Here is a 19224-nt window from a genome sequence, read left to right on the forward strand (position 1 = left end):
AAATGAAACAAGCAGTGATGACAGCACAGTGATAAAAAACACTGACCAGGCATGCAGTCAGGAATACATATCCATACTTGAAGTAGAAAAAGCCATCAAAGGCTTGAAATGTGGAAAGGCAGCAGGAGTAGATGATATTCAACCAGAAATGCTGAAGTATGGTGGTATAAGAGTCTTACAGTGGCTGCACTGCATAGTTCAGAAAGCCTGGACAGAGGGACGAATTCCCGATGATTGGAGTAGAGCTCTCATAGTACCCATATATAAAAAGGGAAATAAAACTGAATGTGAGAATTACAGAGGTATTTCCCTACTGAGTGTTCCTGGCAAGATCTATGCAAGTATACTTGAGAAATGGTTGAGAAGAATTGTGGAAGAGAAGCTTGGTGAAGAACAAGCTGGATTCAGGCCAAATAGAGGCTGTCAGGATCAGATCTTCACTTTACGACAAATAGTCGAGAAAGCATGGGAATATAACAAAGATCTGTATTTAAGTTTTGTCGATTTGGAAAAGGCATATGACAAGGTGCCAAGAGAGAAGCTATTCAATACGCTGCAGTTAAATGGTGTCAATGGGGCATTATATCAAGCAATACTTAGTCTTTATTTGAGTTGTGAGTCAGCAGTTAGAATTGAAGGAAGTACAGGAAGATGGTTTAATGTTAAATCTGGTGTGAGACAAGGATGTACATTATCCTCTCTGTTATTCACTATCTATATGGATCACATTATGAAGGAATGTGGTATTAAACCTGATATCAAAATTGGAGATGTTAATGTCAGCTCTTTGCTTTATGCGGATGATGTTATACTTCTAAATAAATCCGCTACAAGTCTGCAAGATTCTCTGACTAAATTGAATAGCTGTTGTAATAGATATGGTATGAAGGTCAGCAATAAAAAGACAAAGACAATGAAAATAGGCAGAATCATTGAAAATGTCAACTGTGTTGTGAATGGAGAACCTGTGGAACAAGTAAAACATTTCAGCTACTTAGGCACAATTTTTACTGAAGATGGTAAACTAAATATAGAAATAGACAACAGAATCAGCAAAGCTGGTATGGTGGGAAGTCAATTGAATAAATTCATATGGAATAAGAAAGAAATTAGTCGGAACACTAAATTAACTGTATACAAGACTGTGTTCAAACCAATTTTAACTTATGGATCTGAGAGCTGGGTCAGAAGTAAAACACTTGACCAAAGACTAGAGACCGCAGATATGAGAGTCCTGAGAAAGATTAGAGGCGTGAACAGATGGCATCAATGGCAATATCATATTAAAAATGAGGATATTAGGAAAGAACTTGACATTGTCAGCATCCAGGAATGCGTTAGCAGAGCTAATCTCAGATGGTATGGTCACTTAAATAGAATGGGAGAGGAAAGATTAGCAAAACAAGTGTTCTCTGCCAGGTTGGCAGGAAAACGACCCAGAGGAAGACCAAGATATAGGTGGATTGATACGGTACAAAGTGCCTTAGACGATAGAAATATAAGATCTGATAATGTTGGAGTCTTGACAAGTAACAGACTGATTTGGAGGAAAATTGTAGATAGGAAGTTAGTAATGATGTAATTTTTTCATGTAGTACTGTCATATCCTATACACCCCTTGAGGGTACATGGCAGGAATTTGATGATGATGATGATGATGATTTATCATTGTATCACTGCCGGAATTCCTTATCCTTATTAGGCTAAATGTCCTTCCCATTTAGTTCATTCTCTGTTGGGAGAAATGAACATTCATTTCTCCCAACAGAGAAATGAACAATCAGCTAAAACTCTTCTGTTTACCAGGTTACAGATTAGGATCACACTAAATGTAAAAAAAAAAAAAAGTCTGTAAATTATTAAAAAAAATTACATTATGGCTCAAAGAAATTACCAAAAACCTAAAGCCTTACTATGTCAAATGACCCAGGATATATGGGGACCCTAAAAATACAATATATACTGAATAGATATATTAAATAGAAAACCTTATGAATTCAAGTTTTAAAGGTTACAATGAAAAGGTTTAGCAAATACACATGCTAAACTTACACCAGCCCCATTATGCTTAATGGACACACCAGTCATAGTCCTTTTTTCCAGATGATGACTGGTGAACAATAGTGGAACAAAGTTCTTCAATGTCATGTTCGATTGTTCTGTGGTGCTGTACGCAAAGAATTCATTTTTATGGATGACAATGCAACACCACATCATACATGAGCAGTGGAGATACTTCTGAAGACTGAGGATATTAAGTGAATCAAGTGGCCAGCACACTCCCTAGATCTCGATCCCATAGAACACGTTTGGAATTCAATAGAGAGACTCACTGCTGCTCAAAATTCCCCTCCAGAAAACAAATAAGTCCTTACCCTTGCTCTGAAGGACCAGTAGGCCTGTTTGCCTCAAGAAAGCCTGAATCACATGGTGCTAAGCATGGTATGACGTTGTGAGAGCTACATCACAGTTCAGGTGTAAGCATTCTGTAAGCAGTGTACATTAATTCCTTAACTGTGTCCTTAGTTTGTAACTTTTGTAACTTTGTAACTTTTGCCAAAAATGTGCTACAATTTAATTTGTACGAAATTTATAACATTTTTTTGTGCAAGATAATTTATTAGTATGCTGGCAATAATTTTATGTTCACATTTGGCTGTAGTCATGAAAATGTTTTCATATACAGATAAAAATGTACTTCATCCTTAACCTTTGGACACCAGTGTATGACCAAACTTACAAATGTATGGAAAAATACATATCTCTTCAAAGAACTTAAAATCAAAGTATATAGTTCAACAGCACTCCCAAAGTGCTTTATGACACAGAAACAGGTTATCAAACAGAAAGAAGAATAAAAACTGACAGGCTTTGAAAACAAGTGTTTGAAGAAAATAAATTATGAAATTAAAACCAATCACAAGATAGAGAAGTATCACACTACAATGTTTCACTGATAACAAAAAGCAAAGAAAAACAGTTACAGTGGTGTGGAGATGCATACAAAATGCTTCCTCAAATTCTCCAAAACAGAAGAGTAGAAAGAAAGATACTGCCAGGAAGACCTAGAAGGAAACGGATAGAAGACATCAAGAATATAAGTGGTCTGAACTCTTGTAGAAATTTATATAACTTGGCTGATGATAGATTGGACTGGAAAGCCATTGTTCATGGCAGCCTCAATCTGCTTTATGTAGATAGGGAAGATGATGATGACTGATATGCTCTGCTTATCACTTGGGGACATCTTTTGCTTGATTAATAAAATCACAATTTGTAGGTACTGATTTTTAATTTGTTGTGATGAACATTTTTACCCCACATTCTGTTAAGTGACAAAAGAGGTTTTAATTGTAAGAAAACAAAGTCTTCACCCCCAACTTTTTCTTGTACATATGTAATTGAACCGTTTCCTTGTAACAGTTTTTGCTTTCATGAAAATGTGATCCTTTAATATTTGATTATTTTTAAATCAAGCTAGTTTGGCGAAAAAATAATTTCTGTGATCTGTGTTCATTGTCTAAAATAAAACTTCAAAAATGAATTTTATTACCAGTGCACTGAATTGAAAAGATAAGTTTTAAATACATTATTTAGCCACAAGATAATATATGATATATAAGTGTTAATATATGATACTTTTAAGCCAGTTGTAATTTTAAACTGTAATCTGCACTTAGATTGTTTAACCTATTGCATCTATAGGAATGAGATGATCATGAGTGGCACTCTTTGCTGTTAGAGAGAGAGTCTTTATGTTAGAGGTTTAATGGAGTATTGACAGCACTAGGAACAGATTAAAAACTAATTTTAATGCTTCCAATATTTTGCACAGTCACTAAAACATCTTCAGGGAACACAAATAACACTTGTAACACACACACACACACACACACACACACACACACACACACACACACACACACACACACACACACACACACACACAAAAACTAAATGAAACACGTGGGCAACTCTATAAAGTCCTATCTAGGTATACTGTCCTTTATGGGTATTTGTAGGCAGCCAAGGATGTAAACTGGGACCTCTTATGATTATTGTTTCCCAAATTTTGGGAATTTTATGCATCTGTATTTGTTAAGGTTAGGTTGATTTCTGAGTGCTACTGCAATTCGAAAAATAGGCTTTCCTCTTTAAATTTACTATGGTGGAGGAATGGTGGTTTTCTTCAAGAAGATCCTGTGAGCTGTATTGAATACACAGTCTGCAATGCTGGATTGACCATAGTCATGATTGCAGATGTAAGATTTGTGTTCATCTAAACAGACAGTGGATGATTTACCTGTCTGTCCAAAGTAAGCCAACTTGCAGCAACAGGGTACTTTATATATTCCAGGCACTGAGAGAGCTGATCTTTGGTAGAACGGATAAGAGTAGAAAGTTTCTGGTAGGGCTTAAAGCTGTGTATAGGTTTTACTTTTTTTAACACCTGGCTATTTTTTCCAATGTGCCATGGACGTAGGGGATGGTGATAGCATTTCGTAAATCCTTCTGAAGAGATGGCTGAGGAATAAATGAGGAATTTTTTTAATTCCGTAATCACTGTAGCCATTAGATAGGAAGGTGTTATGTATATGGCTGAGTTCAGTTGAAAGAGGTTTCACTGGAACAAAGATTATAGGCTCTATTGGTTAGAGTTTTAATGATGCCATGTTGTTGAGGGGCTGGTGGTGGGAAAGTTTGTGGATGTATCTGCCTGTGTGAGTGGATTTTCCATATACAGTGAAGGAAGGGATACATTTCAGAAGGTGTGTGTGTTACTAAGATGTCTAGGAAGGGTAAACTATTATTTTCCTTTTACATCGTAAACTGGATACTTGGATGCAGACTATTAAGGTAGTTGAGGAAGGACTCTAATGGGTCTGTGCCATGAGACCAAATCAAGAATACATCATCTACATATCTTAGCCAGATAGAAAGTTTGAGAGGGGGGCTGAGTCTATGGCTCATTTTTCAAAATTTTTCACGTAAAAATTGGCAAGAGGGAGTGAAAGGGGGGGGGGGACCCATAGTGGTTCCCTTAGTGGCCAAAGAGATCTAAGATATCTGAAGGAAAAACTTTTTTAGGAGTGTTGAGGTGTCATTTAAGGGAATATTGTAAGCTTTGTGTATATGTATATATATATATTTTTTTTTTTTAAACAATGAGCAGAATTCACAGAAATTATATTTTCAATAAAATCAGCTTAATTTAAAAATATTCTAATTGAGTATTAAAGAATCAAATTTTCATGAAAGCAAAAATTGATACAGGGAAATGATTTGAGTACATATGTGCAACAAACACTCACTTCAGGAACACATGCTATCGTGCTATCACCCTGCATAGATCACATCATTAGTGTGTATGCTGTGACCTCACAAGCAAAGCAGGATAATTAACACCATGGCCACGGACATAAATAAATAAATAAAGATACTTTGTATAGGATACAGAATGGGTAACAAAAAGGATTTCAGGGCCGTAGAATGTCAAGTAGCGATAGATAGGAAATTAATCAGAAGTACAGGTATTAATGAGGAAGGCCATTTATACAGGAGAAATCAAAGAAGATATAACAGTGTAAGAGAAAATCCCATGAACCAAACCAATGTCTAGGCCACTACACAATACACTAGTACCACTACTGTGAGGTACTATAGAAGTTTTAACTGAAAGAAACAGAAGCGTCCTTCCAAAACATTAAGTGAGTAAAACTTTTCATTGTTGTAATATCATAATTTTATGCTCTAAAACAGACAATTCTGCAAATACTCTTAGCAGCTATCTTCTGATAAAAAAAAAAATATGACATAACAAAATTTATTTAGCTTATCAAACGGGCGCGTTGAGCATTCGTCACTTCCTATAAGGTTTGGCTAGGGAAACTCACAGTATGGCAGCAGTGTATTTCCACAAGCTCTCTGGTCAATTTTCGTGCAAAACTTTTATAGTTTCTGTATTTGGCTCTGAAATGTATTAAGTGGATTTAATATCCACTTAATTTATATAATTTTGCATCACCAAAACGAAGCCTTTTGGCTCTTTATTTTAGTAAATACTTTACGCACCGACCGAGAGTTCGCTTAAGGAAAATACACCTCTCCGACACTTCAAGTTCCTTAGTAGTGAGAGTTTTTGTTCTCTTAGGTTTCTGCCTAGTCTCTGACAAAAACCAATGAGTTTGAAACAGCTGCCAGACTAGTATACTTCAGACTGAGTTACGCAAATACTGAGAAGAACATTCACCAGTACAGATAAGGCAGTCATGATGTACTGAATAAGGCCATGATTCAAATCAGATCTGGATTACTATGCCCAGATCTCATCACTGGGATTTGGTGAGAATAAGGATACTTTAGATAAGAGTACAGAGCAGGTAAAAAGGATTTAGGACCATGGAATGCCAACTATGAGAACATATTGAAGTCATGCTACCTACAACAGTTTGGTTGGGTGGTATAGAATTACTCCGAAAGAAACTAAGGCTAAGAGGCTAGTATATGTCTCTGTTAACTGATTGTTTGTTCATCTAGCCAGACTGTCTGTATTGCAGGATGAAAAAAAAAAAGTCTTAGGAGTGGAAATGCCACTGCAGTGTTTGGCAGACAGGGTTGCCCCCCACCACCACCACCACCAAGAAAAGTGGAATGCATTACCAGAATGCTAGAAGCATGATTTAGCTTAAGGTTCCTTTAATTCATTTTATCCTGATTTTCTTTTCACTGACTTAGTCAAAGCATATCAGCACAGTATGTTGCTGGTTCAGTTAACTATGACGAGTTGGTGGATTAAAGGAAAGTTTGCTGTAAAATAACAATCAGACAAAAAAAAAATTAAACAAAGTATCCAAGGCTAGACAGTAATCAAACAAAGTATCCAAGGCTAGAAATGTACTTCAATGAGATAATGTTAGGTCATTAGTATCTTCAAACAATTATGTCAATGATTTGCAAAAGTGGAATTTATTTTGCCAGCCATTCAGATACAGGGCAGTTATGCATCTCAATAGAACTTTTACACCATGTAAAAAACACAATGAAAAATAAGCTAACTGTGAATATATACTGGCCTCTATATAAGGAGGTGTCAATGCAAGATATTGCCCCTCTGAAGTATATTGCCGGGGGGGGGGGGGTCTCCCATTCCAAGATATCCACTCACTGTGAGAAAAATTTACATCTAACTTCTCTGTTGAGTGAACTTTTATTCAACTACTATCAATGATCTGTGGTTTTTTCCCCCCTCCTACAGTGTATAAAAAAGTCTCCCCTACATATATTCCTATAAAATCCTTTCACCAATTTATATATCTCTATCATATCATATCCCCTCCCCCTCAAGAGCTCACTTTAATGAGTATGGGAGTGGCAAACCCAAAGTACCAGATGCTGGACCATGCCTTATTTCATGTAATATATATTTGTTATATTATCTGTAGACTGGTCCCTCCCCCACCCAATCTTCCCTATTTTACTTTTCTTCATCTCTTGCAGTGTTTAGCCTTACCTAGTAGGCTAAACAAACAGAAGAAAGCAATGGGAAATCACTTATATCAACAGAAGAAAGCAATGGGAAATCACATCTGTATGTATTTTGCCAAGAAAATCTTATGAACAGAGCTTAAGTTATTGTGATATAGTGCTGGAAGATAAGACACCCAGGTCGGAAAGCAATGAGAAGAGAGGAACTTCCAATGAGGTGAACAAGAATGATGAAGCTCAATCAAAGCCTTCTGGAAGTTCAACTTCTGATAGAGTTGTCAAACTAGGAACATGGAATGTAAAAAGCATGTATCAAGGAAAACTGGAACTAGTGAAGAAAGAAATTAGAAGAACTCGAGTTAAGATGTTAGGAATCAGTGAACTGAGATGGACAGGAATGGATCACTTTGATACCAATGATTTCATGATGTATTACTCTGGAAGTGAAAACCTTCAATGAAATAGAGTTAGAACAGAATACAGAAAATATATTTTGGGTTACAACCAGTGTCCGATAGAATAATTCTAATCAGAATAAAGGCATACCCGGTGAGTTACAATCATACAGGTGTATAGCACCAACTACAGATTCAAGTGAAGATGAGGTAGAAGAATTATACAGCAGGCTGGCAACAAGTATATACAGTTGATAAAACAGATTTTCTCTTGATATTAGGTGATTGGAATGCAAAAGTGGTTTAAAATGAATGAGGCATCACTGGAAAACTTGGTTTAGGACTGAGGAATGAAGCAGGATAAAGGATGTTGGAGTTTTGCAACATCCTTTTCCAACAAAGTGATTGCAATAAAGCAACTGTTGAGAACAGTTGCTTTATTGCAATCACTTGCTTCAACAACATAAAAGAAGACTGTACACATGGACTCACATAATGGAGAATACAGAAATCAGATGGATTATATTGCTGCCAGCAGAAGGTGGAAGAGTACTATCCAAGCAGCTAAAGCACTACCTAGTGTAGACTGTGGGAGAGATCATGAATTATTGATAGCTGAAGCTAAACTAAAATTAAGGGCTAAGAAGAAATAAAAGGACAGTATCAGATTTGATTTAAATCCTATAAATGAAGCATTTAAAGGAGAAGTTGGAGAGAAATTAAAAAGTTTGGAGAAGACAGGAAGAGAATTAGAAGAACTATGGGAAGAAACAAAATGTAGAATCACAGAAGCAGCAAAGAAGACTAAATAAAGCAACAAGAAAGAAAGATTGTAAATGGTTGTCAGAAGAAGCTATTTAAAATAGAAGAGGAAAGAAGAAGAAAAACGAAAGAAGAAAGGGTTAGACAACTGACTGCAGATTTCCAAAGACATGCTTGGAAAGATAAGGAAAAACATCTAAACAAAAGGTGCAAGGAAATTGAAGAAAGCAATATCATGGGTAGATCAAGAGATCTGTTCAGAAAATAAATGATGTTACAGGGAAGTTTATCCTTAGTTGTAAAAAATACTTGGGTAAATGTCTGATGGAAGAAGCAGTGAAAAAAAAGATGAAAAGAGTATGTAGAGGATTTGTACAAGAAAGATAATAATATTGAAGGAGAATTTGAATGGAGAGAATTTGTTGAAGAACCCATGATAATGAAAAGTGAAGTGATATCAGCAATGAAGCAACTACCAAAATGAGAAGCTCCTGAAGCTGATGGTGTGTCAGTGGAATTATTGAGAGCAGCTGGGGATGAAGTGAATATATTGACTGATATTTGTCAACAGGTTTGGAAGAAAATATACTGGCCTAGAAATTGAAAAACATCAATATTCATCCCAATTCCAAAAAAATCAAATTCCAGAGATTGTGAGAATTATAGAACCATTATATCAATACCGTGAAATCTATTACATGTCTGACGAACACATAAGCCTATCCACGCGTATAGAACCATTGCTTTAATTTCACATGCAAGTAAAGTTATGCTGAAAGTGATCCAACAAAGGTTGGAGCCATATGTGAATGGAGAAATGCCATAAGAACAGGGAGGCTTTAGGAGAGGTAGAGGAACTAGAGACCAAATAGCAAACATGAGATGGATTATGGAAAGAACAAGAGAATTTCAGAAGGAAGTATTCATCTGTTTTATTGATTATAAGAACGCTTCTGATTGCATGATCACAATAGACTGTGGATTGTAATGAGATCAATGCGAATATCTGAACATCTAATTCTCTTGATAAGAGAGCATAATGACAACCAAGAAGCTTCACTAAAAACAGTCTTTGGAGATACAAATAGTGTTTGAGTGGAAAAAGAGTTGCAGCAGGATTTTATACTGTTGTCTAACCTTTTTAATATTTATAGTGAGTATATTATTGAGAATGGCTGATTTAGACAAAGATCCAGCTGGAATTAAGATTGGTAGCAGAAAAATAAATAATTAAAGATATGCAGATGATACAACCCTCATAGCAGAAACTAAGGAAGTTCTGGAGCATTGATTCTATTGGTTAAGATGGAAAGTAACAAATCCAGGCTTAATTTAAACATCAGCAAAACAAAAGTGATGGCTTCTGTCAACATAAAGGAATTTATAATAGAGGGAGATAAAATAGAAATAGTTGAAAGTTAGGATTTACTGGGTTCCAGAATCAGAAATATGGTATGAAGATGAAATTAAAAGAAGGAGTTATGGGAAAAAAAGTGATGCTAAACCTGACAAAAATTATGAAAGATAGAGGTGTGAGTAAAGCCACGCAAGTTAGAATTGTCAAAGCAGTGGTATTTCCAGTAGTGATATATGTAAACGTTGGATTATTTAAGAAGAAAGACAGAAAGCAAATTGATTCATCTGAATTATGGGTGTGGAAGAGACCATTAAGAATCTCATGGACTGCAAGAATGACCAATAAGAAGGTTTTAAAGAATATAAAGACAGAATACTCCTTGGAGGCAATGATTGCTAAACAGAAGTTGGTGTACTTTGTTCATACTATGTGAGCTGATGAATAATTGGAAAAGGCAGTTATGTTGGGAAAGATTGTGGGAACGAGAAGAGGAAGACCACAAAAAAGTTGGATGGACAACAAAGAAGAACTTACAATTACTGAAAGAAAGGACAAGAGGCTGAGTGGGATGGAGAGCCTTTGTTCACAGGATCACCGAGAGTTGAAAATGACTGGATGGCACATAACAACAACAAATCATATTCCCTAGCCTCATGCCCAAGATATTGCCAGAAGGTAACTAAATGAATCTAATGATAGCATTACCCAATCTCACTTTTTATGAACAAAACAATACATTGGTAATTGCATTACAGTTTTTATGTTTTAAGAGGAAGGGAAGAGAAATGCATACATCTGACAATAGTAGAACTAAGAAAGATAAAAAATGATTTAACAGTTTTTCAAGAAGGTTACATCTAGAAACTACTGCTTCCTAAATTGCTTCCTTCCAGGAAGAGGAGGGGAGTTGAAAAGTCCCCCACTATTTGTGCTATTAATTTATTTGGTACCAAATAATGATTTCATTACTTGTTTTGATGTTTGTGATACCATGAAGGTTTATTACATAGATACATATATTCCTTTTGTATTTCCTCTTTATGCACATGCACCTACATGCATTATTATTATTTTAATGCCATGATGTTCGTGCGGTTAGCCTAGTGGCTTTGCACTTTGCAACCTGGGGAAGGATATAATAAATTTAGTTTAATCCTTTATCCAAGTGTGAGCAACACAAAGTTTGCGCCTGAAAGTATCTTCAGGACTGGGGTAAGGTGGTACAACACCAGGGCACTCCTTGCAAAGGTGGAGCAAGCTACCAACACTCCTATCTCAGTATCTCCCATAATGCAAAACACATCTCCTTGTGGATATGTCTAATGTTATGCATTAAGGGAAGGGCCACAACCCAGACTAGTTTTGACCTTTATTGAGGTCTCTTCAGTGGGAGCCAGGCCCAAGTAGAGATACCAGGCAGAAGCATTAGCAGGTCATCTCTACCTATAGGAGTTGCCAAATGGTGTGCCACCCTTTTTTAATAAATTACTCTGGATTTAGAGAAAGATGTTGAAAGTTTATTTTTCACTTGGTTAGAGTATAATAAATTTAGTTTAATCCTTTATCCAAGTGTGAGCAAACAAAGTTTGCACCTGAAAGTATCTTCAGGACTGGGGTAAGGTGGTACAACACCAGGACACTCCTTGCAAAGGTGGAACAAGCTACCACCTGGCATATGGTTGCAAACTTGTTTTGATGTTTGTGATACCATGAAGGTTTATTACATAGATACATATATTCCTTTTGCACCTGCATGCATTATTATTATTTTAATGCCATGATGTTCGCGCGGTTAGCCTAATGGCTTTGCAACCATATGCCTGGGGAAGGAGTGTCCTAGGTTCGATTCCCGTTGCTGACGTGAGGAGCTTAAGAATCTTCCTCAGCCATAGCCAAGTTAGCCGGTCTTGGGCATGGACAGCAAGGTCCCCCCCCCAGTTTATCTGGGGTTTTTCGTCCCTCCCACAAACAGGCAAACCGGCCCTGTGAACACACATATCTACAGCCATATATACTTAATCCCCGTGAGGGGGACTCAACTCGCCCCAATAGGGGCGGGGAAGAAAAGGGAGGGAACTCCATACGAATAAATAAATAAATAAATGCCATGATAGGTTCAAGTTCTCAGAATCTTTAAAAAAAAATGAATAAAAGAGTTGACAATACCACAACAGAAAGTAATGCTTGACTGAAAGTGATTTTTCTGCATGCAAAATAAACATACTGTCTTTTATAGTAATGCAAGCATAAACACATTTTCAGCAGATGTAAATAGGTCAGGTCACCAGTTAATTTCAGAGGAGCACTTCTAGAAAATCAGGTTAAAAAGAGTGAAGAGATGCAATTATCAGTTGAATGAAATATACTGGAGTTTTGGAGTAAAATTCTATACATTTTTTGTTAATTTTTAGGTCATGAAAGTTATTCAAATAAAGATGTATAGTTAAATAATAATCTTATATAGTTTTATTAAAAATTATAAATTAATTAAAATTAATGTATAATTTTTTAATACCAGAAAACTTAATAATAAAATAATTACCTGAATGGTTTTACCAAGTCCCATGCTATGAGCTAAAATGCAGCCAAATCCTCCAGATGTTTTATATCGTTCAATATTTTCTACAACATTATCATATAAAAATCGAATGCCACCAATCTGTAACAAAAATAATAAATACTAGTAGAAACAGAAGTATGAAAGATGTAAGAAGCTTAACGTAAACTTTAGAGTAGAAATATAATGCAATACAGTGAAAGAGATAACACAATTTGAGAAATAAAAATAATGATTAAAAACAATCTGAGATAATTGCAAAAAAAAGATGCATTTCATAAAAGCATTTCTGTGTATTTATTTCACTTATTATAACAACAACTGAACCTAGAACTATTTTAGACTAGATAATTTTGCTGCCTAAAAATGGTCTGATTGAAACCAAATTCAGGTAACTTAATAAATTTTAAGTTCAAAGATTTTAAGAACAGGGATCAAAAATATCAAATTTCATCCAGCTATAGTAAAGTTATTACTTTGTGTCATTCCAAACCACTATGCCTAATTTTACGAACAAAAACTGTCCAAATACTTTTAATATCCAAATACCAAATTACAACAACAACTGCCTAGCCAGAGTCAAGACAGTGGTTGTTATTATTTGGAATTACAGCTGAAACAACTAAGACTATAAGGTATGTGTCTTATGTTAGCCAGAAGAACTGTGTAAGTTCTTCTGGCTGGTTAGACTGTTTTGATAACTCTTATAAATCTAGTCTGGCCCAACATAGAATTGCCAACACTAGCTAAGGGATCCTTTGGCTTAACACCAAAATCTCCTATGTATCGGTATTTGTAAATTCAAATGCTTAATCAAAGAATGTGCCCAAAAAAAAATGAAGCCTTACTACACAGGCCTAACTTAAATCATAATGATTGTCTTTCTATTATTTCAAAAATTAAGGAAACTGTTATCTTTAACTGTATTAAATAATTTTTTTTTCTTCCCAATGGGATTAAAATTTCATCCTAACTACTTCATAATCACATGTGTAAAAAAGGTTCCTCTAGAATTTTCATATTTAATGTTACTTTATGGCTAGATTATATAATCAGGGCTACAATAACAGGAAAAATAAAGAAAGCAACAAGAGATAAATGAAACCGTAATGTGTGGTATATGTTAGTTGTTTCTTTAGAGTCTGTAGAAGATTTTGTTGGAGAAGTTAAATTCTGATGTGTCAAGAGATCCAATTAGTGACTTTTGAGAAATCATTCTCAAGATGAGGCCTTGATTTCTGTTAAAGGAGCCACATGAGTGAAGCAGATTCTTTAATTTGTTAAGAAAAAAAATTCTTCTGAAAAAGGAATGATGGCTATATCCCAGTGTGATTTGTAAAAAAATAGTGTGATTTATCCATGACACATGAGCTAGGCCATACTTCTCTTTTGTGATCAACATTTCCAACTTTTTTTCTTTTTTTTTTAAATTCAAAACCTCAGTTTGTCTGGCCTACATAAGTTAGACCACAGGAACACAGGATTCTATAAACATGGGATGCTTGTAAAAGAGAATACTGTCATTCAGAGACCTGAGGCAGGTACAAACTGTTAGCATGTACATTACTCAAATGTTATGATCCTTATGCTAGACAGCAATCTTGATGGACAGATTACCAATATATGTGGAAATCAAATACCATATAATAATATATAAAATACTATACTATATAAAAAATAATATCTGTTTGATTGACTGTGTTTCTGGAGTATCCATTACGAACAAAAAATAGGAAGAAGAGTCGATAGTTCTTCCTTCAGTCTGTCTTTATTATTTAAAACAGACATCTTGCCTCTTTATGGAGCAGATTATTTCCAATTTTTGGGAATGGTGACGAAGGAATGAAGCATCAAGACAATATCCAGGTAGGCTTGTGGAAAACATCTATGACATACCATTATCTTTTGAGACCAACACATCCAGAAAAGGTAGTTTGCTTTTATTATCCAACTGTAATGTGAAATGCATATCAGGATTGAACAAATTAAGAAAATGAAAGAACTGCTGTAAAGCAGATGTCAACTATGAATATATCACAGCATACCTCCACACTATAACAGGTTTTGGTGTAGTTTGAGCTAGAAAACATCTAAAAGATTTGTATAAAGTGATCGAAAAGAGAAGACAAGAAACTGCCAACTGTTAATATAAAGACCACTCCATTGAAAGAAATCAGATCAGAGGCAATGTTCAGATAGTCTAATGACATCCAGAAGAGAAGAAATTTTTAATTAGGTTCAGCATCTCATCATCGAATGTCAGTGAAAAGTGAAACTATAGTCAGGCTAGCAAGGAACTCCAATGGAAAGAAATGCCAATATTTGAGTTTCTGAATAAAGGCAGAATTTCTGAATAAAGGTCAGTTCCTAATGTGACTATGCAATAGCCCACAAGATATCTAGATAACAAATAAGTTAACAAGTTGATCCATCAACAACTGCTCTTCAAGGAATGCCATTTTTTATTATCTTAGGAGAACCATAGTTCTGGTCAGGTGGCCAGTTGGGCATGTTGCAGAGTACTTCATTTATCTTTTCTTGTACAATCCAGGTAGGATCATGGTTCAAGAGGTAAGTAGGGGTAGGAGTCTGCAATTATGAGAGATATTTTTGAATTATAGTCAGTGGTGTTCACAACAACTGTTGCCTCTCCCTTGTGAGCCTTAAGGATAATGATATTTTGGTTTTTCCTTAAAACATACAGAGCCCGTGTTCTTTGAACCAGTATTGAAGAAAGGCAATAGCTTTAAGCATAATTTCATTCACAGGATCTGGCAGAAGATGACAAATGACTTTTTCCATACTGCACAACAAGTTAATTTTTGGAATAAAATGAGGACTGAACAAGGAATGAAGCTGAAACAGTTTTTTAAGACTGAAGCTTCAGAACATGTCAGCAAGTAATCGGACAGCTTTATGGCTTTTTCAGTAGGAAGAGAGATTTTTTCCCTTTGGATACATTCCTTTAGATCTGTTAATGACAAACAAGATTCTACATGTCTCAACTTGCATCTCTCTCTCAAATAGGTGTAGTTATGAATTATGGAACAATATAATTTAACATTGTGCAAACCATGTAAAGAAAAAAACTTTATTTATACAACTTGAAATCCAAAGAAGAAATCTCTCTTTTCAAAGATAGAGCATATACTATATCTAGGAAACAACAACAACAAGGAAGAAGAAATAGATTATCGCAGAAGTATTTTCAAAGAATGGCAACAATTTGAAAACTGTCAGCAAAACTTTACAAAAAAAACATCAGTCCTGATGCATATGTAAGAAAATATGAGCTAAAAATGCAAGTTACTTTATTGTACATCAAATATCACTAATAAAACAGATGATGTACCAAAAACAGTACAAACTCAAAGCTGCTTTCAGGCCTATGACAAAAGTTTCCATGTAGCAGGTCACTAAAACAACCTTATTTACCTCTTGAAAGGTCATATGTTTATAAAATATTCTATGTAAGTGGCATTTGTTACATCAGATAAATGACCTGTTCAGAATAAATATCATGAAAGAACACATCAAAGATCTAGAGAAAAAGAGAGCTCATAAATCAGGCCTGGCTTTTCATATTATTAATGAGAAAAAATAAGCTATTTGGCAACTCACAGGAATGCAATTTGTTGAATTTACTTACTCCACTTTTGAACTTACTCCAAAATTTAAAGAAGGCCCTAAAATGACTGTCAAACGAACGTAATAAGGAGCAAGGCCTTATTTTAAACCAACTCTGGTCAGCCTACATAAAGGACCTAACCGACTCAGAACTAGGTTAACATTACATAGGACAAATCAGTGATTTTGCATATCAATATATCTCAACGTGATATGCAACATCAATTTAATAAAAATTCCCTCAATGTCAGTTTATGTATTAAAAATCATTCTGCTGCTACATATTTTCCAATTAAAAATCTTTATTCCTGAAGAAGTATGCCATAGTGCATAAGAAACTAGTGAAAAAAAAAATATATTATTTACTCCCCCACCACTGTAGTTTATAACAGAAATAGTATTATAAATTACAGAAGCTTGATGTTTGATAGAAGTTTATTTTTTTTTTCAGACTGCTCAAAAAAAAAAAAATCAGACTTATGCCGAACATACACACAAAAAAATTCTCCACCCCCCCCCTCCACCCCCAAACATCTATCTACTGTCTTTTGCTTGAAAATTTTAGCTTCTTGTTCAAAAAATGCACATTTACTTTAGATTCAAACACGGATGAACCAGACTTATTTTTTCAAATAAGTCTGGTTCACGAATGCATACTTTTCGTTCATTACCACTTCATCGCATCAACTAGGTATTGCAAAAATTCAGAAACATTTTCATCTTCACTTACTCCAAGGATTTTAATTTTATCAACATCACAAATCTATATTTGTGCTGATAAATCTGAAGGAACATCCAGTGCAACATCATGCACAACTGAATGTGAGTGGCACACTGTGAGACTGTCATGAAATCCCACATATACTGATACCAGCAGTTGAAGAAACTTTTGATATAATGCACTAAAGCATTAGAAATATTTAAGTGCAACATCATCAACATTATAATTTTTAAAGCAGAGTGCCTTCCCTCAATGAATCCTTGGAGTGTCATGTAATAATAATAACTTTAGCATTATTAATATTGTTGAAATCATTCAAAAATTCTTTGAATAAATGAATGTCAACCATTCTTTGAAATTATATTTACTTGATGAGAAATTATGTTCTTCTTTAAATCCTTCACAAGCAAAAGCAAACAAAGTTTGCACATGAAGAATTTTTATTTCTGCATCGATTTAACTTTCATATCTTCCTGGATCTAGCTGCCACTGATGAGACATCAATAAAAGTCAAAACTGATTTGGGTAGTGATGCTTCCCATAATGTTTTTGCTCATGGAATACTGAGAAAATCAATGTGAAGACAACAGTCTCTAGACACAAGTAGATGAAGATACTTTCGTGTATAAACTCTATTTATGTTTGGATAAAAGATTAAAACAAGAATATAATTTCTTGTCAAGTATAATATATTTTGGAACCCAGCAGTAAAACATTTTCCAACTATATCTGTTTCAGATTATTTAATAATATGGTGCTATATCATTTTATTACTTGCATACAGAAAAAAAAAAAAAAAAAAACTTCTACAATGATTTAACCATGCCATTTTCCTGGGTGTGGCTTCCACTGTTACCAATCATCTGTTACTGATTGGAAACAGTAGAACATGCATTCTACAGCTGCCCTCTTGCTCTGTGTATTTGGAACAGATTATGTAATGTGTTGGGCATTCCATTACTTACAACAGAACAGGTTCTTATTTTGGAGTAGCCACCACCTGTCAACAATGGGAAGAGAATTTTGATTTTTATAATTAATGAATTAAAATGACTAGTCTCACAGCAGAAGAGGTCCATTTAGCAATAAAATTGCTAAAATCGGGCAAGGCTGCTGGCGATAATGAAATTCGGCCCGAAATGCTAAAAGCCTTTAATCGAGACGGTGTTCTCTGGCTGACTCGAGTGTGTCAGGCTGCTTGGATATCTGGGCGAGCACCAAAGCAATGGCAGACAGGCATAATAATACCAGTCTTTAAGAAGGGAGACCAGAAGGATTGCAGTAACTATCATGGCATCTCTCTGCTCAGCCTGCCTGGGAAAGTGTATGCTAAGTGCTTGAAAAGACAGTGCAGGAGCATAGTTGAGTCAAAGTTCCAGGAAGAACAATGTGGCTTTCGTCCTGGTAGAAGCACAACTGACCAAATCTTCACTTTAAGGTAAGTCTTTGAGAAATCTTGGGAATATGCCAAGAATGCCTACACGTTTTATGGACTTGGAGAAGGAATATGACCGGGTCCCTTGGGATAAGTTTTTGGCAAGTAGTACAGGAGTATGGAGTGGATGGTCAACTATTAGCTGCCATCAAGTCCCTGTATGAATGCCCAGAGTTTTGTGTCATGGTAAACAGCACAAAGTCTGAACCTTTCACAGTCTCTGTTGGCCTCCGCCAAGGATGTGTTCTGTCACCCCTCCTTTTCATAATATTTATGGACTGGATTGATAGGCACAGCCGAGGCATTGAGTGTGTCAGAATTGGAAAATGTAGCATGGATGTCTGCTTTTTGCAGATGACCTAGTTCTGCTTAGCTCTTCCACAGATGACCTCCAGCGGACCCTGGATAGGTTTGTAGCTGTTTGTGCAGACGCCGGAATGAAGATCAGTGTGGCCAAAACTGAAACGTTTGTGGTCTCAAGACAATCATCCCAGTGCACTCTAAATGTAAGTGGAGTCCCAATGAGACAGGTGGAGAAGTTTAAATACCTTGGGTCCATATTCACAAATGATGGAAAATGGGACGTAGAGCTAGATACTCGAATTGGCTTAGCAAGCTCAATATTGCGGGAGCTTGGCCGTTCGGTAGTATTGAAGCGGGAGTTAAGCCAGAATGCAAAGCTGGCTGTCTTCAATACAGTCTATGTCCCCACCCTCACCTATGGTCATGAGAGTTGGGTAATGACCGAAAGAATGCGGACACGAATCCAAGCGGCTGAAATGAGGTTCCTTCCAGGGATTGCGGGGCTGACAAAACTCGACAGAGTCAGAAGCTCTGCAATTCGGGAAACCCCCAATACTCAACCACTGCTTCTCCGTGTTGAGA

At 35.7% G+C, this 19224-nt stretch overlaps 1 protein-coding gene across 2 annotated transcripts in view; it reads right to left on the reverse strand.

Annotated features, from left to right (window-relative positions):
* LOC150108851 (helicase ARIP4) overlaps positions 1–19224 on the reverse strand; it is a 619923-nt gene that overhangs the window by 476456 nt on the left and 124243 nt on the right. For both annotated transcript variants that reach the window (XM_090403746.1, XM_090403737.1), the window contains one exon: positions 12542–12658. In XM_090403746.1, coding sequence (XP_090259872.1) covers positions 12542–12658 — 117 coding nt within the window. The remainder of the gene's footprint in view (positions 1–12541; positions 12659–19224) is intronic.

Source organism: Typopeltis vanoorti, chromosome 2 (genome assembly GCF_054136105.1).
Source record: "Typopeltis vanoorti isolate ZY-2024b chromosome 2, IOZ_Tvanoo_1.0, whole genome shotgun sequence".
Lineage (NCBI taxonomy): Eukaryota > Metazoa > Arthropoda > Arachnida > Uropygi > Thelyphonidae > Typopeltis > Typopeltis vanoorti.